Source organism: Polyodon spathula, chromosome 2 (assembly GCF_017654505.1).
Source record: "Polyodon spathula isolate WHYD16114869_AA chromosome 2, ASM1765450v1, whole genome shotgun sequence".
In the NCBI taxonomy this organism is placed as follows: domain Eukaryota; kingdom Metazoa; phylum Chordata; class Actinopteri; order Acipenseriformes; family Polyodontidae; genus Polyodon; species Polyodon spathula.
The window spans coordinates 62180950-62207881 of NC_054535.1; the positions used below are offsets into that span (position 1 = coordinate 62180950).

At 38.6% G+C, this 26932-nt stretch overlaps 1 protein-coding gene across 1 annotated transcript in view; it reads left to right on the forward strand.

The window, feature by feature from the left end:
- Positions 1–20933, forward strand: part of LOC121326825 (vacuolar protein sorting-associated protein 13A-like) — a 120378-nt gene extending 99445 nt beyond the window's left edge. The window contains 11 exon segments of the mRNA XM_041270379.1: positions 2648–2729; positions 2813–2926; positions 3230–3305; positions 3482–3645; positions 3946–3991; positions 5967–6090; positions 6317–6431; positions 17629–17714; positions 17916–18039; positions 19428–19502; positions 20785–20933. Coding sequence (XP_041126313.1) covers positions 2648–2729; positions 2813–2926; positions 3230–3305; positions 3482–3645; positions 3946–3991; positions 5967–6090; positions 6317–6431; positions 17629–17714; positions 17916–18039; positions 19428–19502; positions 20785–20835 — 1057 coding nt within the window. The 3' untranslated portion in view covers positions 20836–20933.
- Positions 20934–26932: the final 5999 nt, after the last annotated feature.

Sequence of the window (26932 nt, forward strand, 5' to 3'; positions counted from 1 at the left end):
GGTTGCCCTGCCACACCGTTTAGCCATGATCCCTACAGCATTTTTTTCCACATAAAACAAATAAGTTTTCACCAATTTCAAATTGAAAAATGTTTATTTTTTTTTACATTGCAACATGTTGCTTTTATTGCTTTATCAATTGGAGTGCTGTTGTATATAAATGTACCTTAAATATATAGTACGACAAATAATGTGAATAATGTGTTGTCTGTCATTAGCTGTATCTCGTTGCGCTTTTTTATGTGCTACAGTTTCTTTTTCATTACTGTTTTTTATTATGGTAAATTACCATGGTTACAATTTGACTGGGGAAAGATAATGTAGGGTTATTGGAGTTCACACAAAAAACAGCTTTTTTTTTTTTTTTTTTTTAGCTTATTTTTCATTTAAATTGTTTTCCTTGTTAAGTTTTCAGGACATTTTGTTAATGCATGTGCATTTTTGTTTTTTTGCTGTTTTACATTTTTTTGAATGAAACTGTTCATTTTAACTTTTTTTTTTTAACACAACAGTACTTTGGTCACGTTTGGTTACCATCATAACCGTTGCATGAAACCAGAGTGTAATAATCCTGCACCTCTGCACTTAAGCATTTGTATGTCAGCTGACAAATGTTCAGCTGATATTCTATCATGCCTTTCTTCTTAAAGGCGTACAGCCTCAATATATGAACCCCCAATATCTCTCACAAGCACCTGGGTACATATTGTTACAATATCACAACAAAAAGAAGACTTTCTTTTTTGCTCATATGTATAGCTATTATTATTCTATTCACCTTACAGTACAATAATAAGACAAAAAATGGACTGAATGATAATACCAGAAAATAATCTTAATATTTTTTTTTTACAATAAAGTAGCCGACGGAATGCTTATATCGGCACATAGTCTTCTTTGTCAAGACTGAATAGATTGTTATTTTATCTTGTCTGCATATGGCATGCCTTTTAAACCTAGAATAATTCTGGTCGCTCTTCTTTCTTTGCACTCTTTCTAGAGCAGCAATATCTTTTTTGTACCGAGGTGACCAGAGCTGACCACAGTATTCTAGATGAGGTCTTACTAATGTATTGTAAAGTTTTAGCATTACTTCCCTTGATTTAAATTCAACACTTTTCACTATATATCCAAGCATTTTGTTGGCCTTTTTCATAGCTTCCCCCACATAGTCTAGATGAAGACATTTCTGAGTCAACATAAGCTCCTAGATTTTTTTCATAAATTCCTTCAATTTCAGTATCTCCCATATGATATTTATAATTGACATTTTTATTGCCTGTGTGCAGTCCCTTACACTTTTCTATATTAAATGTAATTTGCCATGTGTCTTCCCAGTTCTGAATGCTGTCTAGATCATTTTGAATGACCTTTGCTGCTGCAACGGTGTTTGCCACTCCTATTTTTGTGTCGTATGCTAATTTAACAAGTTTGCTTACTATACCAGATTCTAAGTCAGTAGTGTAGATTAGAAAGAGCATAGGACCTAATACTGATCCCTGTGGTACTCCACTGGTTACCAGTATCCCACAAAGGCTCCCGGAAGTCAGCACACTGTTGTTTTAATGGGGTCCAGACTGCATATGGAGTCCCCGACAACCATGACCTCACTTTTTTTTTGCTGCCTGGCCAGCACCGTGTATGGGATCTATGTTACTTTCGTTCTCTTGATGCTGGTGTTGATCATCTGAATTTTTAAGTGGGTCAAATTTATTTGATGTTTTTATTTCTGGTTGTTGTGTTTGAACTATGTTTCTTTTTTTTCCCTGTCGCTGCCTATCTTAACCCAGCTGTTTTGACCCTCTTCTATCTCCCTGGTAGCTTTCTGTCTATAAGGGGTGCAAACTTCCATGAATTTCAGGTGTGCCAGCTCCTCAAGCTCCTGTTTCTCTGTCATTTCTTGCAGCTCCATTTCTAGCATACATGTCCTGGATCTTGCAGCACTTCACACACACTTGGTTCAGCTCTGCTGGGTTTACTCAGATTTCCCACATCATGCAAGTGTCACAGATTACTAGCTTGAAGGCTGTGTTACATTTTATTTAATTTTTTTGTAAGTTTAAGTTTTGTTTCTGCAGCTGTCAACCTGCTTTCAAACTGCTCTGCACTTTTCCACTAAGCACTTCTCCCATGCTGTTGCCGCAGTTTGGACTGCCTTGCTTTTGTGTCTGTGCCTGTGCGTGCTTTCTTAGCACTGCCCCGTTGTCTCAAACGGCGCCCAGTTTGAATGTGAAAGTAAACAGCTGATCTAGGTTTCAGCTTATCAGAGAAAGACATGCAGCTGTTAGAATTTAAGCTACAGTAATTTCCAAATTTACTGTATTTTCTGTTTAAAGCAGTTAAAGGTCTAATTTCTCCTTAGTGCTTCTAAACTGCTCTACACTTTTCTGCAAAGCACTTCTCTCATGTTGGCACTCTCCACGCTGCCACTATGTGGACTGCCTTGCTTTGGTGGTCCAACATGGTCCTTTAGAGACTAATTGTAAGATGTATATTAACATGATATAAACATTTGTGATAAACTGTTTTGATAAAAAAAGCAGACATTTACGATATACAGGAGCATGTACATGTATACCAACAATAAATCACATTTACTTATTTATTTATTTGTTTTATATATTTATTTATTGTATTTATTTTACAGACTTGCTTTCTTCGAGTCGACCTACCAGTTCTGTACAACTCGGCAACTTCAGTGGGAGCTCATAAGACATTACTCTAATCAGGTTGGTAGAATTAGTTCACTGCAAAATTAATACAAGGTTGTCTGCTCAGGTTATCAAAATGCATGCTAATTATTTGTTTTTAGGCTATCAAGCAAATGTATGTCCTTGTTCTTGGACTGGATGTCTTGGGCAACCCATTTGGATTAATCAGAGGCTTGTCTGAAGGATTTGAAGCTTTCTTCTATGAACCCTATCAGGTTAGTTTCTTTTTTCAGTTGAATATTTAAATAAAAAAATGCCAAAGGTCATCAAAATGGCAAATGTATCATTTTAAACTGTTTGAACAGTTTACAATTGGTTGTTATTTAAGCATTTATATAACCTTGTATCTGCTATAGGGCACTCCGATGTGAAGGAATGTCCATTCTGTTAATTGCATATTCGTCTTTGGGGAAAAATATCACACAATGAAAGAAATTAATTCTACAATAAGCTTTTTAAATAAAAAGATTGACTCTATATTGTATTCTAATCTAACTAATATATAATTCCTTTATCAGGGAGCCATTCACGGACCAGCGGAGTTTGCAGAAGGAATGGCACTTGGTGTAAAAGCTCTGGTTGGAGGTGCTGTTGGTAAGTGTTGTTGGAAGTTCAAGTACCCTTTGTTTTAAAGGGCAATAGGGAAATTGCACAACTAACTGATCAGTTTGTTTCAGTTTCCTAATTGCACTGCCATAAAGTATTGGCAGTGATGATGGGCTATAATTGATCTGTGTTTTAATTATTAAAAAAAACATGTTTCTGTTCAGGTGGCTTAGCTGGTGCTGCTTCCAGAATCACTGGTGTCGTGGCAAAAGGGTTTGCAGCCATGACCTTGGATGAAGAGTACCAACAGAAGCGTAGAGATGAGATGAATACACAGTCAAGTGGTCTTAAAGAAGGCCTTACTCGGGGAAGCAAAGGTTTAGTGTCGGTAGGTAGTGTTTGACTAAATCTGTGAGTGGTAAAAGGTTAAGAATGGTGTTCTGATTAAATTGCATGTTAAATATAAAGATACATTGGCTCATAGGTTTTAAAAATATAGTACTTTAAGAATGCATGGTGATAACAGATTCAGAAGTGATTTCTGTAAAACCTTATCTGTATAACAAACTGCATAAGGAAAAATATCTCTTCTCCCATTTCAATTTCGATTTTAGATTTCTACCATACTTTCCTGAGCAATGTGTTTTTCTGTGTTATTGCTGTATTTTTGTAATTTTTATTTTTACAGGGATTTGTCAGTGGTATCACAGGAATTCTAACAAAACCTATAAAAGGTAAGAATTTTGTTTTTAGTGTTTATATTTATATGCAGTATGTATATGTGTGTGTGTGTGTGTGTGTGTGTGTGTGTGTATATATATATATATATATATATATATATATATATATATATATATATATATATATATATATATATATGTGTGTGTGTGTGTGTGTGTGTGTGTTGTGTGTGTTTTTGAAATGAATTTGTTATGGCTTAATGTGGTTTTAAAATAATCAGCAAAGTTGAATTTCGATAAGTAGTCAATACAGTATTGAATATGTAATAGGTAGAGAATAAAGTGAATATGCCCTAGGCAGATCATAAATATTGATGGTATTCTCAAACACGAATGTTTTGAAAATGAATCTCAAATGGAAAGCCAATGTAACACAAGGCAACTTTTCCTGGCAACTGTTGCACCAAAAGAGTTGCTGGCAACCAATTTGCTTCAACCTCTATGTAACACCAGGCAACTTCCAATGGTAACTTTTTCAGGAAACTTAAGAGATGAACCAATAATATTGAAGATGTTTGATTCGAATGTGATTGGAGTCAGACAGCAGTTGTTTGATTAGGAACTAGTGGAGTAGCGACAAATAAGGTTTGCCAGAGCTTATGTTTTTTAAACTAAATACGTCAATGCCTCAAATACAGCTGGAGTGGGTGACATCAGACCAGAAACAGGAACCAGATAATAAACAACAGAGAGGTGGAGTTGGGTCGAGCTGAGCAATTGGTACCACTTAGCATTTAATAATTTAAACAAGCAGAAAATAAAAGGTCGCAAAGACAAACAAAACACACACACGGCACTCGTAGCCCAAACAAAAAGACAAACAAAGCAGACTTCACAGACAAAACACGGTGAGCTGATATTTTAACTATTACTTTGATTATTACCTCCGTCTCCAATCCCATTCTCCACTCACCGAACACACAACCCCAAGTGAGTGAAAACATGCAGCTTTTATGCAGCTGTACCGAGACTCGATTGCTAATCAGTCATTCAGTTGGAGTCTCAGTACAACTGCACGTGAATTAATAAAAGTGCAATTCCCCGTGCTCACATATTATTTTACTTGTCCTTGAAGTGCTGTGCCATCCTTGTGCCTAAATACAAAATATACATTTTAAACACTTGTGCTCACAACTCATATTTATATCCCATGTATTTTATACATAAACACCAACATTAAACACTAATAAACATAAAGGGGCAGGACACTCCACCACAGTCAGTTATTAAAAAGAAGTTCTACACTGTTTTCACAGGTGATAAACAGATACAACGTCATTGTTTAATCATCGATTGAGGCAACTTTAAAAACCTTATTACTTAGTAGTTGTTCAGTATTAGCAGACACCTTTAAACATGCCGATTTACATGGTTTGTCAAAAATAAGAATATATTGTACTACATAAAAACATTGTGTTACACTGTACACATTCCACTAGGTGGCACAGTAACAACAGTTGCCCCTCAATTGTATTCGCTTCACTCTCCGCTAATACAGGCTCCACACATACTCTACCCCCAGGCTTCCCAGTATGGACTAGGCCTTGCCATTTTTTTGAACTCTGTGAAAATAACTTAACTAAGCTATAACATAAATAATGTGATTAAACATTTAAAATATACACTTATATATAAACTTTAAAACCACTCGATCAATGCAATCTCTTCGTTTGTTCCCCACTGTTGTCTTTTCGGTAGCCATGTTTTTGTTTTTCTCAGTCGGCGTCTAAGGGTCACGTGACGAAAATCTGGATCATGATTGTTTGTTTCACCGAAGTTGCCAGAAATGTAACAAAATCAAAATGATCTAGTTTTGAGCAACCTGGAGGAAATTGCTTGACAAAGTTGCAGATAACTAGTTGCTGCAACTGTTGCCTGAAACAGTTACTTGAAAGTTGCCCTGTGTTACATTGGCTTAAGTTTAAAATACCCTGTTTTCTGTGTATTGCATTGTAACTTTCAATTGCAGGTGCCCAAAAGGAAGGAGCAGCTGGATTCTTTAAAGGAGTTGGTAAAGGATTAGTGGGAGCAGTGATACGGCCTACTGGAGGTGTCATCGATATGGCCAGCAGCACTTTCCAGGGTATTAAAAGGTACAGAATCTTGACCATTTTTCTTTTTTCTTTATCTCCAAAAAAAGTTTTCAATCTAGAAGGATTGCACTGGACAGTCTCCTGAGGGAACTAGGTACCGGGTAACAATGTATTCATTTTATTAGAAACCATGACTACTGCACCCGACCTAAAACCCAGTTTAGGCTTCCATGCAAAATGCATGTGCAATTTAATTAAGCTATTTTTTTCTAATAACATTTTTCAGGGCAACAGAATCCTCAGAGGATATTGAGAGGCTACGACCTCCACGCTTTATTCATGAAGATGGAATCATTAGACCATACAGGGAAAGAGAAGGTGTTGGCAGCCAAATACTACAGGTAACTAATAAATGATAAGTGTGATCAAGAAAAACGTAGGAAGTGTTAAATTAATATGCATGTTCAATGTTAAATTAATATGCATGCATGACAGCTTTTCAGAAAAAAATGAAGCTTAGGAATTTGAAGAAAACAATATGCAAACTATTGGATTAGAGTAGTTTGTCATTGTATACAAATGAAAATAAAATAGTCTAGATTGAACATGAGAAATGGGCTCATAAAAAGTATATTACTGGCACAAAAGAGCAAAAAATAATCTAAACTTTTACCCAATATAGCTAAGATATTTTGGAAACACTTGCGGATTCTACATAATTCAGAAAAATTGAAAAAAGTATTTTTAAGGCCCCAGTTGTAGCATTCAAGAGAGAAGCTAATTTAGGTGATTTTTTAGTTCACAGTAAACATAAAAGAATAATTAACAGAATAGGTTCTACAAATTGACTAAACGTTTAAACCCAGAGTTAATCTGGCATTTAACCGTTTAAACGGGCAAATAATTTATGTTTCAGTAACTTCACATTTGTATTCTTTATGTGCATTATTTTAAGACCCATTTTAATCCGTTTTTTATTTTAAGTGCTTCTGAGAGATTCACACAGTCAATCATAATAAGCATATATGAAAATATAATATAAAGAAAAACTGATCGTACCTTTACACTGTCTTTTGCATTTTTTCAGAGAATACATTTAACTTTTTTACATTAAACTGCAGTCCACAAGCTGCAAATAATCCATGTCAGAAAACTTTAGTCCAAACATTTGTTATGTATTGTGACAGTGCGGTGGGTGTGGTGATGAAACAGATGTCACAAAGTCACTGGTCCAGGTGCAAATAACCCTAATACCAGCAATGGTAGAGGGTGTGTTTTATTTACAGGAATGCAGTCCAAAGCAACAAAAAAAATACAAATGATATGTCCCAATAGAGTGAGTCCTTTTCAGCTCTATTGTGCACTTGCGGGGTGGTGAAAAGTACAGGTGCTGATGTGTCCAATTCAGTTGTGCGGGGTGTGTGGTGTCCAAGGTGAAAGTGCTGGCTGTAGTGCGGCAGCTTCTTATCATGACGACAAACTCCGACCCTGGTCATGACAATAAACAAACCAAATGATGTGATAGGTGTTACATATGATGTGATAGGTGTTATAGAAACTTGGTTGTCTGAGAGTGATGGGGACGAATATAATATTTGTGGGTATACACTGTATAGGAAAGACAGGCAGGACAGAAGAGGAGGAGGGGTAGCGCTATACATAAGAAAGAGTCTTGAAGCCCAGGTGTTAAACCTGGACAAAGAAAATAAAGCCGAATCAATATGGGTCAGAATAACGGACAAAAATTCAAAAGGGAATAATAATAGGAGCATGCTATAGACCGCCAGATTCAGACGGTGAGCAAAATAATCTGTTATACAATGACATTAGAAATGCGTGTAGCAAAGGAGAAGCCTTACTAATGGGGGATTTCAACTTCCCCCATATAAAATGGGAAAACCCGGTGGGTAGCACGAAGGATGAAATAGAATTGGTGGAAATGACAAATGACTGCTTCCTAACACAATTTGTCAAGGCACCGACTAGAGGTGAGGCATGCCTTGATTTAGTCTTTTCAAATAACGAAGACAGAATAACTAAAACAGAGGTCAGAGAACCACTGGCAAACTCAGACCACAACATGGTCTCATTTGAAGTGTTTTTTAAAACCCCAAAAGTGATGAGTAAAGGTTTACAATTTTAGAAAAGCAAACTATGAAGGTATGAAAAAGAGACTAATAGAAGTAGATTGGAGTAAAATAGAGAAAACACCCACAGAAGAAGGATGGTTGTTCTTCAAAAATGTAGTACTAGAGGCGCAAAACAATTACATCCCTAAAGTAGACAAATCTAAATGTAAAACTAAATTGCCAAAATGATTTAATTGGTCAATTAAAAAAAATATTCTGCGAAAAAAGGCACTTTACAGAGCATTAAAAAAGGACCAAAAAGAAAGTACGCAGAAAGAGTACACAGAACTGCAAACGCAAGTCAAAAAGGAAGTTAGAAAGGCCAAGAGAGAAATAGAAATGAACATTGCTAAGGGAGCTAAAACCAATTCCAAAATGTTTTTCCAATATTACAACAGCAAGTGAACATTCAAAGAGGAGATTAAATGTTTAAGAGATACAAATGGCAAAATTGTAGATGAAGAAAAAAAAATAGCAAATATATTCAATGATTACTTTTCACAAGTTTTTACAAAGGAAGATACTGACAATATGCCCCACATGTCATCCAGTTCCTATCCAGTTTTAAAATAAACAAATCCCCTGGGCCGGATGAGATCCCAGTAGTACTCAGAGAAATGAAAGAAGTAATTTACAAACCGCTAACCAAGATCATGCAGCAGTCTCTTGACACAGGGGTGGTACCGACAGGCTGGAAAATTGCAAACGTAATACCGATCTACAAAAAGGGAAACAAAACTGAACCAGGTAACTACAGACCAGTAAGCCTGACTTCTATTATATGCAAACTTATGGAAACTATAATAAGATCCAAAATGGAAAATTACCTATATGGTAACAGGGTCCTGGGAGTCAACATGGTTTTTGGAAAGGGAGATCGTGTCTAACTAACTTGCTTGATTTTTTTGAGGATGCAACATAGATAATGGATAATTGCAAAGCATATGACATGGTTTATTTAGATTTCCAGAAAGCTTTTGACAAAGTCCCACACAAAAGATTAATTCTCAAACTGAACGCAGTTGGGATTCAAGGAAACACATGTACATGGATTAGGGAGTGGTTAACATGTAGAAAACAGAAAGTACTTATTAGAGGAAAAACCTCAGAATGGAGTGTGGTAACCAGTGGTGTACCACAGGGATCAGTATTAGGTCCTCTGCTATTCCTAATCTACATTAATGATTTAGATTCTGGTATAGTAAGCAAACTTGTTAAATTTGCAGACGACACAAAAATAGGAGGAGTGGCAAACACTGTTGCAGCAGCAAAGGTCATCCAAAATGATCTAGACAAGATTCAGAACTGGGCAGACACATGGCAAATGACATTTAATAGCGTGTAAGGTACTGCACGCAGGAAATAAAAATGTACATTATAAATATCATATGGGAGATACTGAAATTGGAGAAGGAATCTATGAAAAAGACCTAGGAGTTTTTGTTGACTCAGAAATGTCTTCATCTAGACAATGTGGGGAAGCTATAAAAAAGGCTAACAAGATGCTCAGATACATTGTGAAAAGTGTTGAATTTAAATCAAGGGAAGTAATGTTAAAACTGTACAATGCACTAGTAAGACCTCATCTTGAATATTGTGTTCAGTTCACCTCTGGTCACCTCGCTATAAAAAAGATATTGCTGCACTAGAAAGAGTGCAAAGAAGAGCGACTAGAATTATTCCGGGCTTAAAAGGCATGTCATATGCAGACAGGCTAAAATAATTGAATCTGTTCAGTCTTGAACAAAGAAGACTACGTGGCGACCTAATTCAAGCATTCAAAATTCTAAAAGGTATTGACAGTGTCGACCCAAGGGACTTTTTCAGCCTGAAAAAAGAAACAAGGACCAGGGGTCACAAATGGAGATTAGACAAAGGGGCATTCAGAACAGAAAATAGGAGGAACTTTTTTACACAGAGAATTGTGAGGGTCTGGAATCAACTCCCCAGTAATGTTGTTGAAGCTGACACCCTGGGATCCTTCAAGAAGCTGCTTGATGAGATTCTGGGATCAATAAGCTACTAACAACCAAACGAGCAAGATGGGCCAAATGGCCTCCTCTCGTTTGTAAACTTTCTTATTTTCTTAAAAACAAGTAGCAAACAAACAAACAGCTCAGCAACACAGATTCAGTGTTACCGCCAAAAGCCTTGCACAATGACAGCCCTTATATACCAGGAGACTCCACCCCATGATCAGCGCAACTCAGCACACCTGCCAGTTTTCTAATGCAGCACAGCTGATCACAGTAATCTTGTCCCCTAATATGATCATTCCACCCCGCACCAAGATGGCCGACTTCTTTTTCCGCCCCTCTCTCCAAGCCAACCGGTACCCCTGCTTAGCGCTCTCTTGGGTCGGGAGGGAGATTTACAGCTCAGATCCTCTCGCTCTCTGTCACATGTATTTACAAAAATTAAAATGAAAACATAAGGGGAAGAAACTTAGATAGGGTAGTTCAACGGTAAAATCCACTTCTGAAGTAGCTGGCACAGTGAGGTATTTGCGTCTAATTTTTACCAGTCATGGGTATTTGTGACCATTCACTGCCCACCACTTCAGTGGGTTACTTTCAACATCCAAATCAGGTTCACATAGGTACTGCTCAAGCTCACGTTCATTTACATTTGATGCCGGTGGAGCTTCGCTCTGTCTCCCCAGAAGAAAACACTGTTGAATGGGTATCCTCACAGCCTTTCTTTGTGGGGTGTGGTTGTTTCGCTCTCTGTTTGAGAGGTGGAGGTTTCGTTATCGACGGCTGCAAGTGTTTTCAATGGCTGGGAAGATCACTGTGTGGATTTCATTCTTTATAGCCCCATACGCTAGCTCCTTCAAATCTGCATCTGTAAACTCCTCCAGTGATTTGTAGTGTGGGTCCAGTACAACTGAAAGCATCAGTACTGACTGCATCAGTAATCTCAAACCTTGTTCGGATTTCCTCAGTCATGAGCCATTTCAATGTTTTGATGGAAGGCAAATCCTCCTTTGAAACAACGAGATGGTTGCTGATTAACCCATGCATTAGTGGATGTATGAAAGATGCAAACACTTTTGAAGTGGTCTCACCAGACCGAACAGTTGTAGCACAGTACAGCGGCTTTAATGTACTTGCTAGAGATTCAGCAATTTCCCAGCTCTCGTCTTTCATTTCATGTGTGCGGGCATCTGTAAGTTTGGTGATTCTCCTATCACTTAAGACAGCACAAACTGCCCACAATTCACTATGTCTCTGCATGTTTGAAGCATTATCATGAACAGCAGCTACAACTTTGCCGTGAATATTCTAATGTTTTGAACAAAATTGGCAAGTATGTCAGATGTATGACGTTCTTCTATTTCTGTTGTTCACAAGACTGCAGTGTTAAACTCCCTTTCATCAGTGATGTAGCGTGACAAACGAAGAATCTTCTCTTGATGTCCAACAGTCTATCACCAAACTTACATCTGTAGCTTTATCTAGGACTTCTTGCAAGTTAGTTTTCACAGTGTCATACAGGCTGTGTATTTGATTTAGTACAGATGGCCGTGATGGTACCTTGCAATCGGGCTCAATGAAAGACAGCAACTGACGAAATCCATCACCTTCCACTGTGGGAATGGGCAAGCAATCTCGTGCAATCATTTCTGCGATTAGTTCTGATATTCTTTCAGCTTTTACCGGGTCACAAGTCCGCGGGTGCATAAATTGTGTAATCTGTGCCTTGCTTGCAGTGACTGATCCTTCATTGATGCTCTGTGGAAGCCTCAGCTGAAGGCGGCTCAGCATTGTACCAGTGGAGCCTCCCCAATAAACTAAACTGCTTGAAAAAACTGTACACCTGACAGTACTTTTGTCAATTTTTACAAAAAATCCCAAACAAGACTTTTCTTTTTAGATTTAGACATGTCATTCATGCATGTGTTATTACAGTCTTTACTACAGCATTAGAGGAAATAGTTGATTAATGCACATCACTTTGATTGGTTGAGGACTGATCACATGAGAGAACACCACGATAGGATAAAAGAGGAGTGGGATTGGGGGTTGACGCAAATGTAAAAAGGCAAAACAACTGTAAGTTACAGATGTAGAAAAATACATAATATAAGGAAACACATTCTTTTTTTTGTCAAGTGGGGTTTAAACTTATACTAATTTTTTTAAATATATTTTTTATCCACATTTACCGTTTAAATGTTTAAACTCTTACAGCCTTAAATACCTCCAAAATTATTGACACCCTTGATAAAAATGAGCAAAAAAGGCTGTATGAAATAAACAACACAGGTCATGAGCTGTATTTTGTGCTCAAAAATATGTGAAAACTATATTCTTTTATACTAATACAATTGCTCAGAGAAAACGTTTATTTTTAACAAGTAGTTTTTTTTTTTTTCTCTCAAAGATAGGTGTCAAAGTTATTGGCACCCCTAAAGATTCTTATAAATAAAATCAAACAAAATTAAATCTGCATTAACATTTTACTTTAAGTACATCTCAGTCTTAATGAACTATATTGTGGCCTTCCATGTCTTCCTGTTTCACTGGGGTATAAAAATGAGGTAACACGCATGTAAAATCGATTTGTCATCCACAACTATGGGGAAAGGCAAAAACTCACAAATGAAAAGAGACAAATGGTTGCTGACCTTCATAAATCAGGCAATGGGTACAAAAAAATAACTAAAAACCAAAATATACCACATACCAGTATTAGGGCAATAGTTAAGTTTAAAACCAGTGGAACAGTGGTAAAACTGCCTGGTAGAGGATGCAAGTGCATCTTGCCCCCATGCACAGTGAGGATGATGGTTTGGGGGGCAAAGAAGAATCCAAGGGCCACAGTTGGAGAATTACAGAACTTGGTTGCATCTTAGGGTCACCAAGTCTCCAAATCTACAATTAGATGCCACCTCCATGTCAATAGCCTATTTGGAAGGGTTGCTTTGCTAAATGGCATTGACACTTGGATTGGAACCAGGTGCTATGGTCAGATGAGACGAAAATAGAGCTCTTTAGCCACGCACACCAGTGGTGGTTTTGGCGTCAAAAGAAGGATGCGTATGCAGAAAAGAACCTCATACCTACTGTAAAATATGGTGGTGGATCTTTTGACGTTTTGGGGCTGTTTTGCTTCCACTGGTCCTGGGGCCCTTGTTAAGGTCAACGGCATCATGAACTCTACCAAGTACCAGGACATTTTAGCCAAAAACCTAGTGCCTCTGCCAGGAGGCTGAAACTTGGCCACAAGTGGATCTTCCAGCAAGACAATGACCCCAAGCACACATCAAAATCCACAAAGAAATGGTTAATTGACCACAAAATCAACATTTTGCAATGGCCATCCCAGTCTCTGGACTTGAATCCCATTGAAAACCTGTGGTTTGAATTGAAGAGGGCAGTCCATAAGCACAGACCGAAGGATATCAAGGATCTGGAAAGATTCTGTATGGAGGAATGGTCTAAGATCCCTTCCAGTGTGTCCTCCAATCTCATAAAAAAAACTATAGAAAAAGGCTTAGTGTCATTATCCTTGCAAGGGGAGTGTGTACAAAGTACTGAAAACAAGGGTGCCAATAATTGTGACACTTAAATTTTTTTTTGGAAATAAATTTATAATTTTGAGAAATGTGTACTTTTGGTTGATTTTCTTTCATTAGTAAAGTACAATATATTCACATGTTGGAAAATTACAATACAGCTCATACCTGTGTTGTTTATTTTATAAAGCCTTTTTTGCTCATCTTTATCGAGGGTGCCAATAATATTGGAGGTGCCTGTATACATATACCATATGTATAAGTTCCGCATCATGTAGAACCTGAATTCCCTTGATAATAATTGACATTCACAGTGTCAGAAATATAAAACAAGATTTTATTTAAGAATAAAAAGGGTGCACAATTAATCTAATATTACAGAAAGCAAAGGCGATTGGTTAGAGATATATGTTAATAGCACTACGTAACACAATTTTTGTTCCTGGGTAGTAAGTGTTATTTCCTAATTGCATATGCCTCAAAAGTATAGAAAATGGCTATTATTCCCCACAAACTTTGCTTTTGTGACCAGGACAGTGATATTTCAAAATATCACTATTTCCAATGGGAAAACGGGCAAATGTGTGTCTTTTCATTCACATAAAGTCAGAAAAAAACAACATGAATCCAAATTAACATGTATTTATACTAAAGTAATACAAAAATGACTACAGAAGATTTAGAAGTGAGTAGTTTTTCGAGATTTACGATTATACTGTATTTACATTTTCAAATTCTCTGCATTTATGAGGCAACTGCTTTGAATTGCACATTTTCAACAAAAAAAATACATTTCTTGCACACTCCAAACGGAAGTTATATTCCCTTCCTAGAACAATGTGTCCATTAACTTAACAGAATTTGCTACAGTTAATTATGAGTCATAAAATGTTTATTATTTGATGTGTTGAATACTTATCAATTTTCAACAAAGAAGTCAGTCGTCTTTGGCGATGAAAACAATGCAGTTTCTCCTATCTCTCTCTTCGGAAGGAAAAGAAGACATAACTTTGCTTGTTGTAGGCATTGTATTGCATTAGCTTACAGCAGCATAATAGTTATTTTCAAAGGGAGGCAATTGTTGATTTCTAACAGTCTTGCAACATTATATTTGACTTGTCTGAAGATTTCCAACTGGAATTGGTTCTGTTGATTAGACAGAACTCAATGTTCAAAGAATGCGTTTCAATTGAAAAGTTAAGTAGCTCTGGCTCTTTGCTTTAGTCTGTTTCATAGTTGATTTCAAGCAGTGAAATAAAAACAAAGACCCGCTTTTGGATGAATGCAGTGTTCCATTTCCTTGTTCCGTCTCTCGCAGGGCAGAGAGCAGGGCCCACTTCAAAGCTGATTTCAGCCTCCTCTTTGCCTTCTCAGAACATTATTTTAGCCATTTACGTATCTGATTACATCCCCATTTCAGAGCAGATTTGAGAAATTTCAGAGCCATTTTCTGAACCTAACTTCAGAACTTGTTTCAATCTTTTTGAATTAAACCTCGACCCGTCTTGATTGGATCATTTAATTCATGGGTGGTGTTTAAAGTCAGGCAACATGCCTAAACACTGGTCAGTTCGTCTCTGGCCACTCCTTGGCCTTGGCCATAGCTCATGATTGACAGTTCGCTCAAAGTTCTTTTGTCTTCTCAAAGGTGATTGACACCCCCCCCCCCCCCCCCCCCACCGTGTTCTCAAGGGGGAAAAAGAACAGGTTTCCATCAATGTCCAGAACTGTCAGGAAGGGTTTTCAACCTTTGTAGTAACTTAATTATTTACTATTACTTCAGGTCATTTCCTATTGTACATTGATATTTGATCATTGTCAAATGGTCAGATCAATTAGACACTTATTAAACTCTGGAAGAGTTTCTATAAACTCTGTTCCCTCTAATTGTTAGATTTTCAGGTATTTTTTATAAAAGGGAGTGAAAAGCTTTAAACTTGAAAAATAATTGCTTAACACAGTATTAATGTTAGTTTTACCAATAGTTACAAATTCTACATTAGTAAGTGTATATATTCATATTACTGTAACAGTGTTCTTAATAGAGAAATCTAATGCATTTTCGTGGCATGGTCTTGCGAACTTATAGTTCCCCATTTATCATGTGTGTGAAAAATATCTACTGATTTCAGTATATGACAATCAGCATTCATAGGAATGGAATTACTGTAATCTAACCTTTATAGATTGTCTAATTCACTTACAGATCCTTATGGCAAACCGAATACAGCAACACAGAGCACATCTGTCATGTTTTCTTATACTGAAAGATTTATTTCCTATTATAGACACAGTAAACGTACCAATATCTGTCACCTCTTAACATTGTTATGAAACATAAGTTAGCCATTCTTATATAATGGTGAGATTTACATTCTTACAGATTTCAGTTAACTTTATAAACAATGCTTCATTGATTATAGACTTCTCATAAGTCAACAACAATATACTAGTTATATATTTCACATTTCCTCCATGTTTTACAAGTACAGTATATTCTAACCCTGGGACCTGGATAATTACCATTGTGGTTGCACTGATAATTCCTGGAACTATTTTTCTATTCTGCAGATATGAAAATCACCAGATCTCATAGTTGCAGGTTTCATCCTATTATAGTTTACAGTTTTAACAAGGTTATTAGGCTTGCTAATATGATGTATAATAGAATATTATTATTATTATTATTATTATTATTATTATTATTATTATTATTATTATTATTATTAATAACTAGTTACTATGAACTTACTTGAAAACTGCATTTTAGGAGTACTTATCAAGCGTAATTTGATAAACTATAAGATAATCTAACTAAAGATTTAACTTTTTTCATTTTTCTTTTCACTCCATTCTACATCTGTAGCACAAAAGCAAAGGTTTCTTGCATATGTTGTTTCAACTGTGGAATAATTCTAATGTCGATTATCTACTACAGGTAGTTTGATAACACATTTTCACACCTTTACCAATCTATATTAAAACCATATCCAGTAATTTAACTGATTTATGAAATATAATATCCAAATCATATGCAGGGTTATGTGGGGAGGTCAGCATGATGTTCACTCTTCACACACAAAGTCTATACACAAAGATTTCCTCAACATAATTAGTCAGAATAACTAACTGTATTGTAAAATATTTTTGCTAACCTTGCAGATTACACTCATGACAGCAGCTCGTCAGCACACTAGTCAGTATACCGTATCACTGTGTTCCCACAGGAGAATTAGGTTATGTAACGTATTTAACAAGTGAAATACTTTACTCCTTAAGATGTCTAGAATTCAATCTAGCTACATTCTAAACCACTAGGCAAATAACAAAATATTTAAATTACGTATTTATTAGATCATTAAACAGACTTTTTTTTATTTTTTTATTTATTTTTTATTATTATTACTATTGGCTTAAATACATGTTCCTAAATGCAGAAATTGTGCTAGGAAATTATACCATTAAGGCGCATCTCATTCTCCACCTGGTCTGAGTTACGTGTTAATTATTATGATGCTGGTAAGGGTCAATTAACAGCACAATACAGATTTATGAATCGGACGAATAATATACTAATGAGAAAATTGGTCTTAATGGCACGTTATTCTAACGTTGTGATGAGTGATTTTCTTTTTTTTTTTTTACGGTAAATGCCATTTATACATCGCCTGATGAAATACTGACATGTTAAACACTGTTACTGGTACGATAAAGGAGATGGTACGTTTTATGAATATGGGCCCTTGACTGTAAATTGAACTTCCATTAATGTATCGCGTTTGAGGTTGTTTGAACTTTCAGATTAATTTGTTTTCTCCACAAATGGATTTTATTTCACTGTGTCACTTAAACTACTGAAAATAATAAGTCAAGTTTTGAGCAAACATTTTTTGATAGTCGTGCCTTTAATATGAAATTATATCAATTCTGTCTTTTTTTTTCCTGTAGAAAATTGAAAATGGAAGGTTTGCCAAATACAGATACTTTGCTCATGCCAAGGTGAATGAAACAGACTTTTTCATGATCACAAAAAGGTAATGTGTTTACTTTTAATTTTCTGGCAATGGATAAGGAAATATATTATTTTTAATATAACATACAATATTTGATTTCTACATTTAAAAACATTTATGAGGTGTAACATATTTTATGCTTTCTAAGGAAAAGGATTTTTTTAAATATAAATTTAAAAAAAAAATAGTACAGTCTTAATGTGTTTGTTCTTATTATTCTAGTGGCATATTCTTTGTGACAAAAGGAACATTTGGACAACTAACTTGTGAATGGCAATACTGTTACGATGAGTTCACCAAAGAGCCAGTTGTAGTTGATGGCAGACGCTTACGTATTGAAACAAAGGTATGTGCATTCCAATATATTTCATTATATACTGTACTGCAGGTGTAGAGTTGCAGACGAAAGTATTGGCACCCTACACTTAATATAAGGTAATTTAAAAAAGCATGTTAAATACAAGCATTTAATGAACATTAGCCACTAATTAACATGACAAAGACCAAAATACACATTTCCTGGTAGTTTAACAAACAGTCTTTATACAAAAAAAAAAAAAAAAAAGCACTTAAGAAGTTTCAAATATTGTTCATAACAAAAGTATTGGCACCTTTTAAGTCTGCAAAACAACCTAATTGAACTTATTTTACAAATATATTAATTGATTTAAAACCATTACACAGTAACTAATTATTAGCTGTATTATAAAGTTGGTAGCCAGAAAAATAGGTATTTTTTTCCAATCCATCATCTGTTGAATGTTTTGGCAACATGGCAGATGATGGTCAACACAAAGGAATTTAAGAATAGCACTTGTAGCACACTATAACCAAGGAAATGGCTACAGAACAGTATCAAAGAAATTTGGAATACCAAAATCCACAATCAGAGCAATAACTAAGAAGAACCACAGAATAATTTTTTTTTTTTTGCAAAAGGTAGAGCTAAGGTTACGTTGCGGTTGAATCCAGCTTTCATGCCAAAGAGGGTTACAGAATGTAATGTCAATCAGCCTATTGTGCTTGAGGCTTTTAAACTGGTTCCACACACAGACAGAGCAAGCCTGCAATCCTACATTCCCCCTGTCCTTTCAGAGCACTAGCGAACTACATCTAAAGAACACAGGAGCTGCTTAATTCGGAGCAGTTCTTCTTTTAAGGTCAGGCAGACAGTTTTTAAATCTAGATTAGCTCTATTGTTGGTTGAGCTTCTTTGGAAACATGCTAGGTCATGTTTGCCATTGGAATGCAATGTCTAGGCACATTCCATCAGAGCGGTCTCTACGTCCTGGGCTGTCCTCTGCAGTTCTTCCATGGAGATTCAACAGGCTCAGTGTCACCGATGAGGATCATCCTCACTTTAGAACCCGTCCTTCAAGCAGGTATTTCCCTATAAGTAATTGACTGGTATGAATTACTCATTCACAAGTGGAATTGACCTTTGTAAGAGAACGTCAATTCCACTTACTCACTTCATCGCTCATCTAATCTCAATGGGCAGCAAGGAAATTGTAAGGGTTGGCTTGTGCAGCCAACCTAGTTAAAGCTTTGGTATATAACCCAGTTTTGTTTTTGTTCTTGTCAGTGAATAAGTCTCTAGCTTTAGTGTGAGGAAATGCGGTTTGGAAGAAGCATTGAATTAAAAGAAAATGTATTGGGGAAAAGCCATAATGACTGAGGACACAGACATGTTTTGACGTAATTGATTCATTATTACTTTCATCTTTTGTTTAGGAGAGAGTAAAGTCTGTGTTTCACTCCAAAGAGTATGGAAAAATAATAAACTTCAAAAGTCCTGACATTGCCAAGGTATGTATACAATGTAATCATCTATACATGCATATAGGACTCTGGAATAGGCAAGAAAATTGTTATTTTAAAACATAAATTTAGGAATCCTATAGATAAATAATACTGAACTCACCAATGGTCACATGTGCCTTCAACTGGGCTTTAATGCATTCGTGATTTTATTCCATCTTCCAAAAAGACCATTTTAAACACATTTTTAAATTTGTTGTCTTAAAAAAAAAAAAAAAAAAAAAAAAAAAAAAAAAGTATATTTGTTGATTTTCTCAAACCATAAATAGCAAGATCTGACCTGATTTTGTAATGAGTGGTCACATAATTGATACACAGCTGTATTATACGATTACCTCATTTCAGTTAATTTCAGGTTTTCACTACTACATAGTTTTAACCTCTGACCATACCAATGATAGACAGAAAATTGTCTTCACATTTGGTACAGCTGTCCTTGATGATTCTAATGGGCAGATTAAATTAGTGTTCTCCCCGAGTGGCTCACCTGGTAGAAGCGCACCCACATTGTGCACAGGGTGAGTCATGCCGCGCAGGTTCGCGTCCTGGCTGTGCGAAGTTGGCCGGTCTTCACTGGGGACTCAGAAGGGAGTGTCCATTGGCTAATGCGCACCTGTGGGTTAGGGAGGTAAAACCAGCAGGGACTGTTTCTCCTCATCGCTCTACAGAGAACCCTGCTGGACAGGTGCCCAGTGTGCTTGGAACAGACACCTGCAGGGCTGGCCTTTGTCCTCCAGAGGTCGGTAGCTCGCTGACATCTGCTCTGTAATTGCTGGGTGAAAAAGAAAGATGGCTTTGTCGTGGGATTGGAGGACACCCACTGAATCTGCAGGTCTCATGAGCCATATGGGGAATTGTTGTGGTGAGGAGAGAAGCAATTGGGCATTTGGGAGCAATTGGCAGAAAATCAGGGGGGAAATTATAATTTGACACTAAATTAAAAAAAAAACATTTAAAATGTAATTAGTGCTCTGTAAAAATGAATTGTGTTTTTTTTTTTTTTTTTTTTAAACTTCTAGCGATAGTATTAATACAGACCATATGCTTTTAAGATAGTCTCTTCGCATTGGTACATTGCTGTATAAAATCATTCTCACACTCATCTTTGATTATTTGTATTGTTCAATAAAAAATAAAAATAACATGGGCACATGTTTTAATCGTCTGCCGTACTACTTCCACTTTGCAACCACATTTTTTCTATTATCTATTTTCCTTTATGAAATATTAACAATGTTTGTTTTTGGTTTTTTTTGTTTGTTTTTTACAGTGGGTTCTAGCCAAATTAGAAGATGCAAGAGATAACCTGCCAAAATACTGAAAACCCATAATCAAGGCTGATGAAAAAGAACATCAAATACACAACTCCCATTTAGTGCCTTTGATGTTTCTGAAATGCAAGAGAGTACCATACGATGATAAAAATATGCATACGTTTACTGTTAAGTTTATTTTAAATAAAAAACTATATATATTATATATAGATATATATATATATATTATAATATATCTATATCTATATATATATATATATATATATATATCAATAATGTTTTAAAATCGTCCACCACGAGTTTTAAAAATTTTATGTATAAACAAATTTCAAAATCGTCAAACTATTCAGGTAACTGGCAATGATGGTTATAGCTTCTCAAGCTGAAGATTGGTTTTTAGCTCATAATAGTTATTAATGTACTATACACTTCCACTTAATGAAGTGTCACAATAACATGTGTATTAACAGTTTCACTCATTTTCACTCAAACCTATTGTTTTTATTTTAATGTGTTGACTATAACAAAGTATTTTTTAAAATATTTGATCTCAAGTTTTCAGTCAAGGTGTTTGCTGGTGAATGTGACTCACTTTTCAATCAATTGCAGAAAGCTGCTGACCACAGAAGTCATAGCAATCTAATAAACCTTAATGAAATTGAAAATGCTCATCTTAGCATAGCAATATTATTTGGGGAACATCAGTATTTTTTCAATAGATGCATAAAAATGCATGGAAAGTATAGAAAGTTATTTGCATTAAATTGCTATTGCATGTCAATTTGTTGAAATTTTAACTTTGACTTGTAAATCACTGGTGATGGTTAAAGTTTTATATAACTTTTCACTTCTTTTATATTAAACTCATTGATTTATATTACTTGGTTTACTCCGGGTTATTGTTGTTGCTTCATTTTCAAATACAACTGTGGTAGGTTCTGTAGCAGTACACATTACATGTACTGACTGATTGTGAGAGTTATTTGAGGCTGATCAGGAATTGTTCCAGGCATGTACTGGTCAAGTCATCACTGTCAGGTTTTAGAAGTCATTTTTTTCCTGTGTGCCTGTGATTTTTTGACAATCTCCAACCTGCCACTAAATACCCAGGTAAGTCAGTGCTCATAGAGTGTGTTGATATGCAAGCTAAAAACTGGTACTCGTTTTCCCATAACGATGTTTTGGTGGCCATCTTCAAATTGAAAGGGAACATTAGTTTAACTACCGTAAACCTGGTTCCCTGAAAGAGAAGATGGCCACCAAAACATTGTTATGGGATATACGCCTGCCTATTGGTAGGTGTCACTGAGCTCTTTCTATCAAACCCTCAGTAACCCCCTTGGTCCCGCCTACCGATTGTACGTAGCGACCAAGCAGGGGAGCCTCATCCTCTTTTCGCAACGACGCCGTGATGGGGTTGGTGGCCATCTTCTCTTTCATGGAACCAAGTTTGCGGTAGGTAAACTAACGTTCCCTTTCAATTCGAAGATGGCCACCAAAACATCGTTATGGGAAAACGAGTACCAGAGCCGTCGTGAGGGAGAGAAGAACGGCAGCATACGAGGGACGCCTTAGCCCTGCTTGACCAAGGTCAGCCGTGTGAAAGTGCAACCTCAAGGACCCTAGTGCCCATAGAGGGCAATGAGGGATCTATCACATTCAGGCGATAGAACCTGGAAAAAGTATGCGGGGTAGCCCAGCTAGCCGCTTCACAGATTTCAGCCATAGATGCACCTCTGAAGAGGGCTCATGACGTAGTCACACCTCTAGTAGAATGTGAGGCTACCCGCCCAGGTGGGGGTAAGCTAGCACCATCATACGCAGCTGAGACTGTCCACAATCCAATGCGACAGTCGAGGTTTCAAAAGGGGCTGTCCCAGGGTCCGTGTCCCGTGGCAGACGAAGAGCTGGTCAGACTGACGCAGCCCTCTCGTCCTATCCACATAACATCTCAATGCCCGAACCGGGCAGAGAAGGTTCAACTTCCTATTCTCCACCGAAGCAAATGGTGGAGGATGAAAGGACTCCGGTTCCACAGACTGATTCATGTGGAAGGCTGTAACCACCTTGGGGAGAAAAGAAGGGTTTGCACGCAGTGACACTCTGCTACCATCATCCCAAATGCGCATGCAGGAGCTATGAACACACAGCGCCTGCAGCTCACCCGCTTTGCGGAGGTGATAGCCAAGAGGAAGGCTGTCTTCATGGACATATACTTCAACTCAATGGAGTATATAGGCTCAAATGGGGCCTGCGTGAGAGCCTCCAATCTCCAGGCTCCATTCGGGGAGAGTAGCCCTCCTAGGAGGGCTCAACCGCCGAGCGCCTCGGAGAAACCGGTTAGCAAGAAAATGCGCCCGGGGACACTAAGTCAATGGGGGCATTGCAAGCAGAAATTGCCACTAGGTATACCTTCAGTGTGGAAGGTGATCCACCAGCTTCAAGCAGATCTTGCAGAAACTGCAAGATGACAGGCATGGGACAAAAGATTGGATCATGACCGTTAGTACGGCACCAATTTTGAAAATATTTCCACTTATAGGCATACAGCGACCTAGTGGAATTTTCCCTAGCATTCTGCAGAGTACCCCCAACTGCGTCTGACAGCCCTTAGGATGACCAGTGGTCCCTTTCAGGGGCCAGACCCATAATTGGAGCCTGCCAGGCTCCAGTTGCCAAAGCGTGCCTCTTATCTGGCTGAGGAGATCCCAGCGAAGCCGTTCAATAGTTGTCACAGGATTGAGAATCTGGGGGCCACTAGGAGAACTGATGCCTTCTCTGGACAGACCTTTTCGAGAAAGGCCTGGAGTAATGGCAGATGCAAGAACGGGTAAAAGGAGTGCTCTGGGCCATACATGGGCTAGGGCGTCGACACAGAGTGGACCGCCGCAGGAGTAGAGGGAGTACCACAGGGGGCAATGAGTCACCTCCGCCAAGGCGAAGAGATTGACCTGTGCCTTCCCGAACCATCCACAAAAGCGCTGCACCACCTGAGGGTGCAGCTGCCACTCCGATGGATGTGGGCCCTCCCTCAAGAGGAGGTCTGCCGCCCGATTTTCCACACCGGGAACATGCATTCCCCGAAGGGACAGCAGGTTCCGTTGTGCCCAAATCAGGAGCTTGAAGGCTAGGCAATGCAAACCCGAGGACTGAAGGTCACCCTGGTGGTTGATATATGCCACCACTGATGTGTTGTCCATACGGATCAGCACATGCTTGTTCCACACTACAGATAGGAAGCGCTGGAGGGCAAGGAATACCGCCTGCAACTCCAGCATGTTGATATGCAGGGATGTCCAACGACCCAACCAGGGTCTGCTGATTCCTCTGCCTTCACAGACTGCGCCCCAACCTGCAGTTGTAGACCACTCCCATTCAGACTCCTTGACGCAGGTGAGAGGGAATCCTCCACCAGCGCACGGCCAAGGACAAGATATTTCCTGTGCTGTGGATGAATGGAAACGTGAAAATAGCGTTCCTCCAGTCCACCATGGTAAACCAGTCGCCCGGCCGGACAGACTGGAGTATGTGACTATGAGTCAGCATTTGAAACCTCCTCTGTTTCAGAAACCGGTTGAGGAACCGCAGGTCCAGGATGGGCCGAAATCCACCGTCCTTCTTCTCCTTGAGAGAGGTGTGATCTACGAGATGAATGACGCGCTTATCCAGCAAGGCTGCCACTTTGGTCTGGAGCACCAAGGCCTGAAGCGGATCCGTCATGTATGTAGCCGCGACACCGTGAAAAGGAGGGGGTCCCATGTGAAACTGAATTGTACGGTTGCGAGCACCCACGTATCAGAGGTGCAAGCACGCCAGTAGTGCAGCTGATGTGCCGTAAACTGGGTCTGAGGCCTCAAGCCACCGTTGGAGCCTTCACCAAAGCTGCAATGGTGGAGTCTACAGGGGGAAAACCCCCCATTCGACTTTCTCCAGGTGACTGGCAAGCACTCGGGGCTGAAAAGCTGTGCAGATGCCGCAAGAGCCTTGTAGGCCTGTAGAAGCATGCTCGGGGCCTAAGCACCAGGCACACATGGTGTGTCTGTCCTCATGTTTAATATGAGTCCCACAAGCCTCACAGGCATGGAAACCAGCCCTGCTTGACATTGCAAGCCTGCGTGCAACGTGTACTGCGCACCAAGTGCCCCGAGTATCGTGCAACGCTGAATACTATGCGCACTGTGTGCACTGAAGCATCGAGCTCCGGACGCACCGCTTACACCAAGTGTACCGTGTGCACCAAGTGCCGCAAGTGTACTAAGCACAGGGCAGCAGATACAGCAAGCACCGTGTGCCGTGCCGCACCAAGTATAATATGCACCGGGTGCACCGAGTGCACTAAGCACATGGCAGCAGGTAAAGCGTGCACCGAGTGCCGTGCAGCGCCGGTCTAATGTGCACCAGGCATCATGTGTACTGGCACTGTGCTCACTACGTGCACCGAGTACCGTGCAACACCGGCGAACTTGCCTGTGGCGGTACTGTGAGTCAATAAGCACCATGTGCACCGTGGTACCCAAGTAGCACAGGTTGAGTCTTATGCACCGCGTTATTTAAAAAACACTGGGGGCTATACAACGGTGCCTACCCTGACTGCGTGAGAGTTGTGAGAGTTTGGTGAAGTCTCTCACAAAGCCACAGATCCACACCACAACAGTTCAACAAGCTGCAGGTGGTGTACAAGAACCTGCTCCATAAATCAAAGTTCAATGGACAGGCATTGGCAGGAACCTGACTGCTTTAGAAGGCAGTTCTGGCTGACCCATGCGCCTATAGTGGATGGGGACAAAGCACCATTGCACCGGGGGCTATGCAACGGTGCCTACCCTGACTGCATGGTCACACACCTGAGCAGCGTGCAGCGTACAACAGGGGAACAGGGCCGAAGCTGCGACGGGCGATTGACTAGTACAACACAATCAATATACAATAATATAAGATATATTACAGTATAGATGGGGGAGAGCACCCTGTCTGTTGGATTGAAAGCCTACACAAGGCTGACACAGCCTGCATACGTCTCAACTCGGCAACGAGGGAGCCTCGGTGAGGAGTATACGGCTGGTCCGGCTGTAAGCAGCCACGCTGCAGCTAGTCCTCTGTGCAAGCAAGGGGACGCACAGCTAGAATCAAAACAACAAGGCCCGACGCAGGCGGCTGGTGGGTAACAACAGCCGGGCCAGCCCTGTGGAGTAACAACACTCTCCAAGTAAGAAATGGTGAAACACACACCAATTGGGTTCAGCAAGAAAACTAAGCAGCCTGAAATCAATACCATGCATGTTCAGTTAAACTTTAAACTAAGATTTTGAAAGGAGAACTAATCCTAACATTTAAGTGTTATATGATTCTCACATTAGACTCCATAGTCCTTTTTTCCATCTGTGAATTCCAGTTTAGGAGTCGCAGAGGTAGTATTGCAGATCGGCTGGCAAAGGTCAGCAATTATATTACTTCCTGGCTTGAGTTTGGATGCATCACAACAGATAAAGCAAAAAAAGAAAAGCTAAACACAAGGCTACAAGAACCCCTTCTGAGTTTTATTTCTATTTTTATTTTTTATAGCAGGAGGTAAAACTTTTTCCTGAATATTTGTAAGTACAAGTACATACTGTTGCCTATCAAGTACGAAACGTAACCATTACCTCATGGGTATTTATCCTTTAATACAGTCTAACATGAATAAATATATCAAAGCTGCACGCAGTTCCTGTGACTCAGTCGTGCCTGCCCCTGAGAGCATAAAAAGATTGCTGACACAAAGCCGACTTCACTTCACCGACCTGAGAGAGATCTACAAACAGATAAGTATCATACTTATATCTGATTTTATCGCTTGTGTTTGTATTACTTATTGCGATTAATTACATGCTTATAGTAATTACTATTTATACATATTGCGCACTCAGTCTTGTTTTTTCATTAAGTCCCTCAGTGGCCTTGTGCCCTGCACCAAGCCAGCTCTGTCGCCCCTTCCCAGGGATCGAACACGTTAAGTCGGCTACTTCTATTCTCTCTTAAGCTGCTAGCTTCAGTTGACTTGCAAATAAAAATGTGTTTTTTGTTAACAAAAATTATACTAAAATAACAGTAAGTAAATTGTTGTGCTCTGATGAAGGTCTTACAACCAAAACGTTAACTTCTATT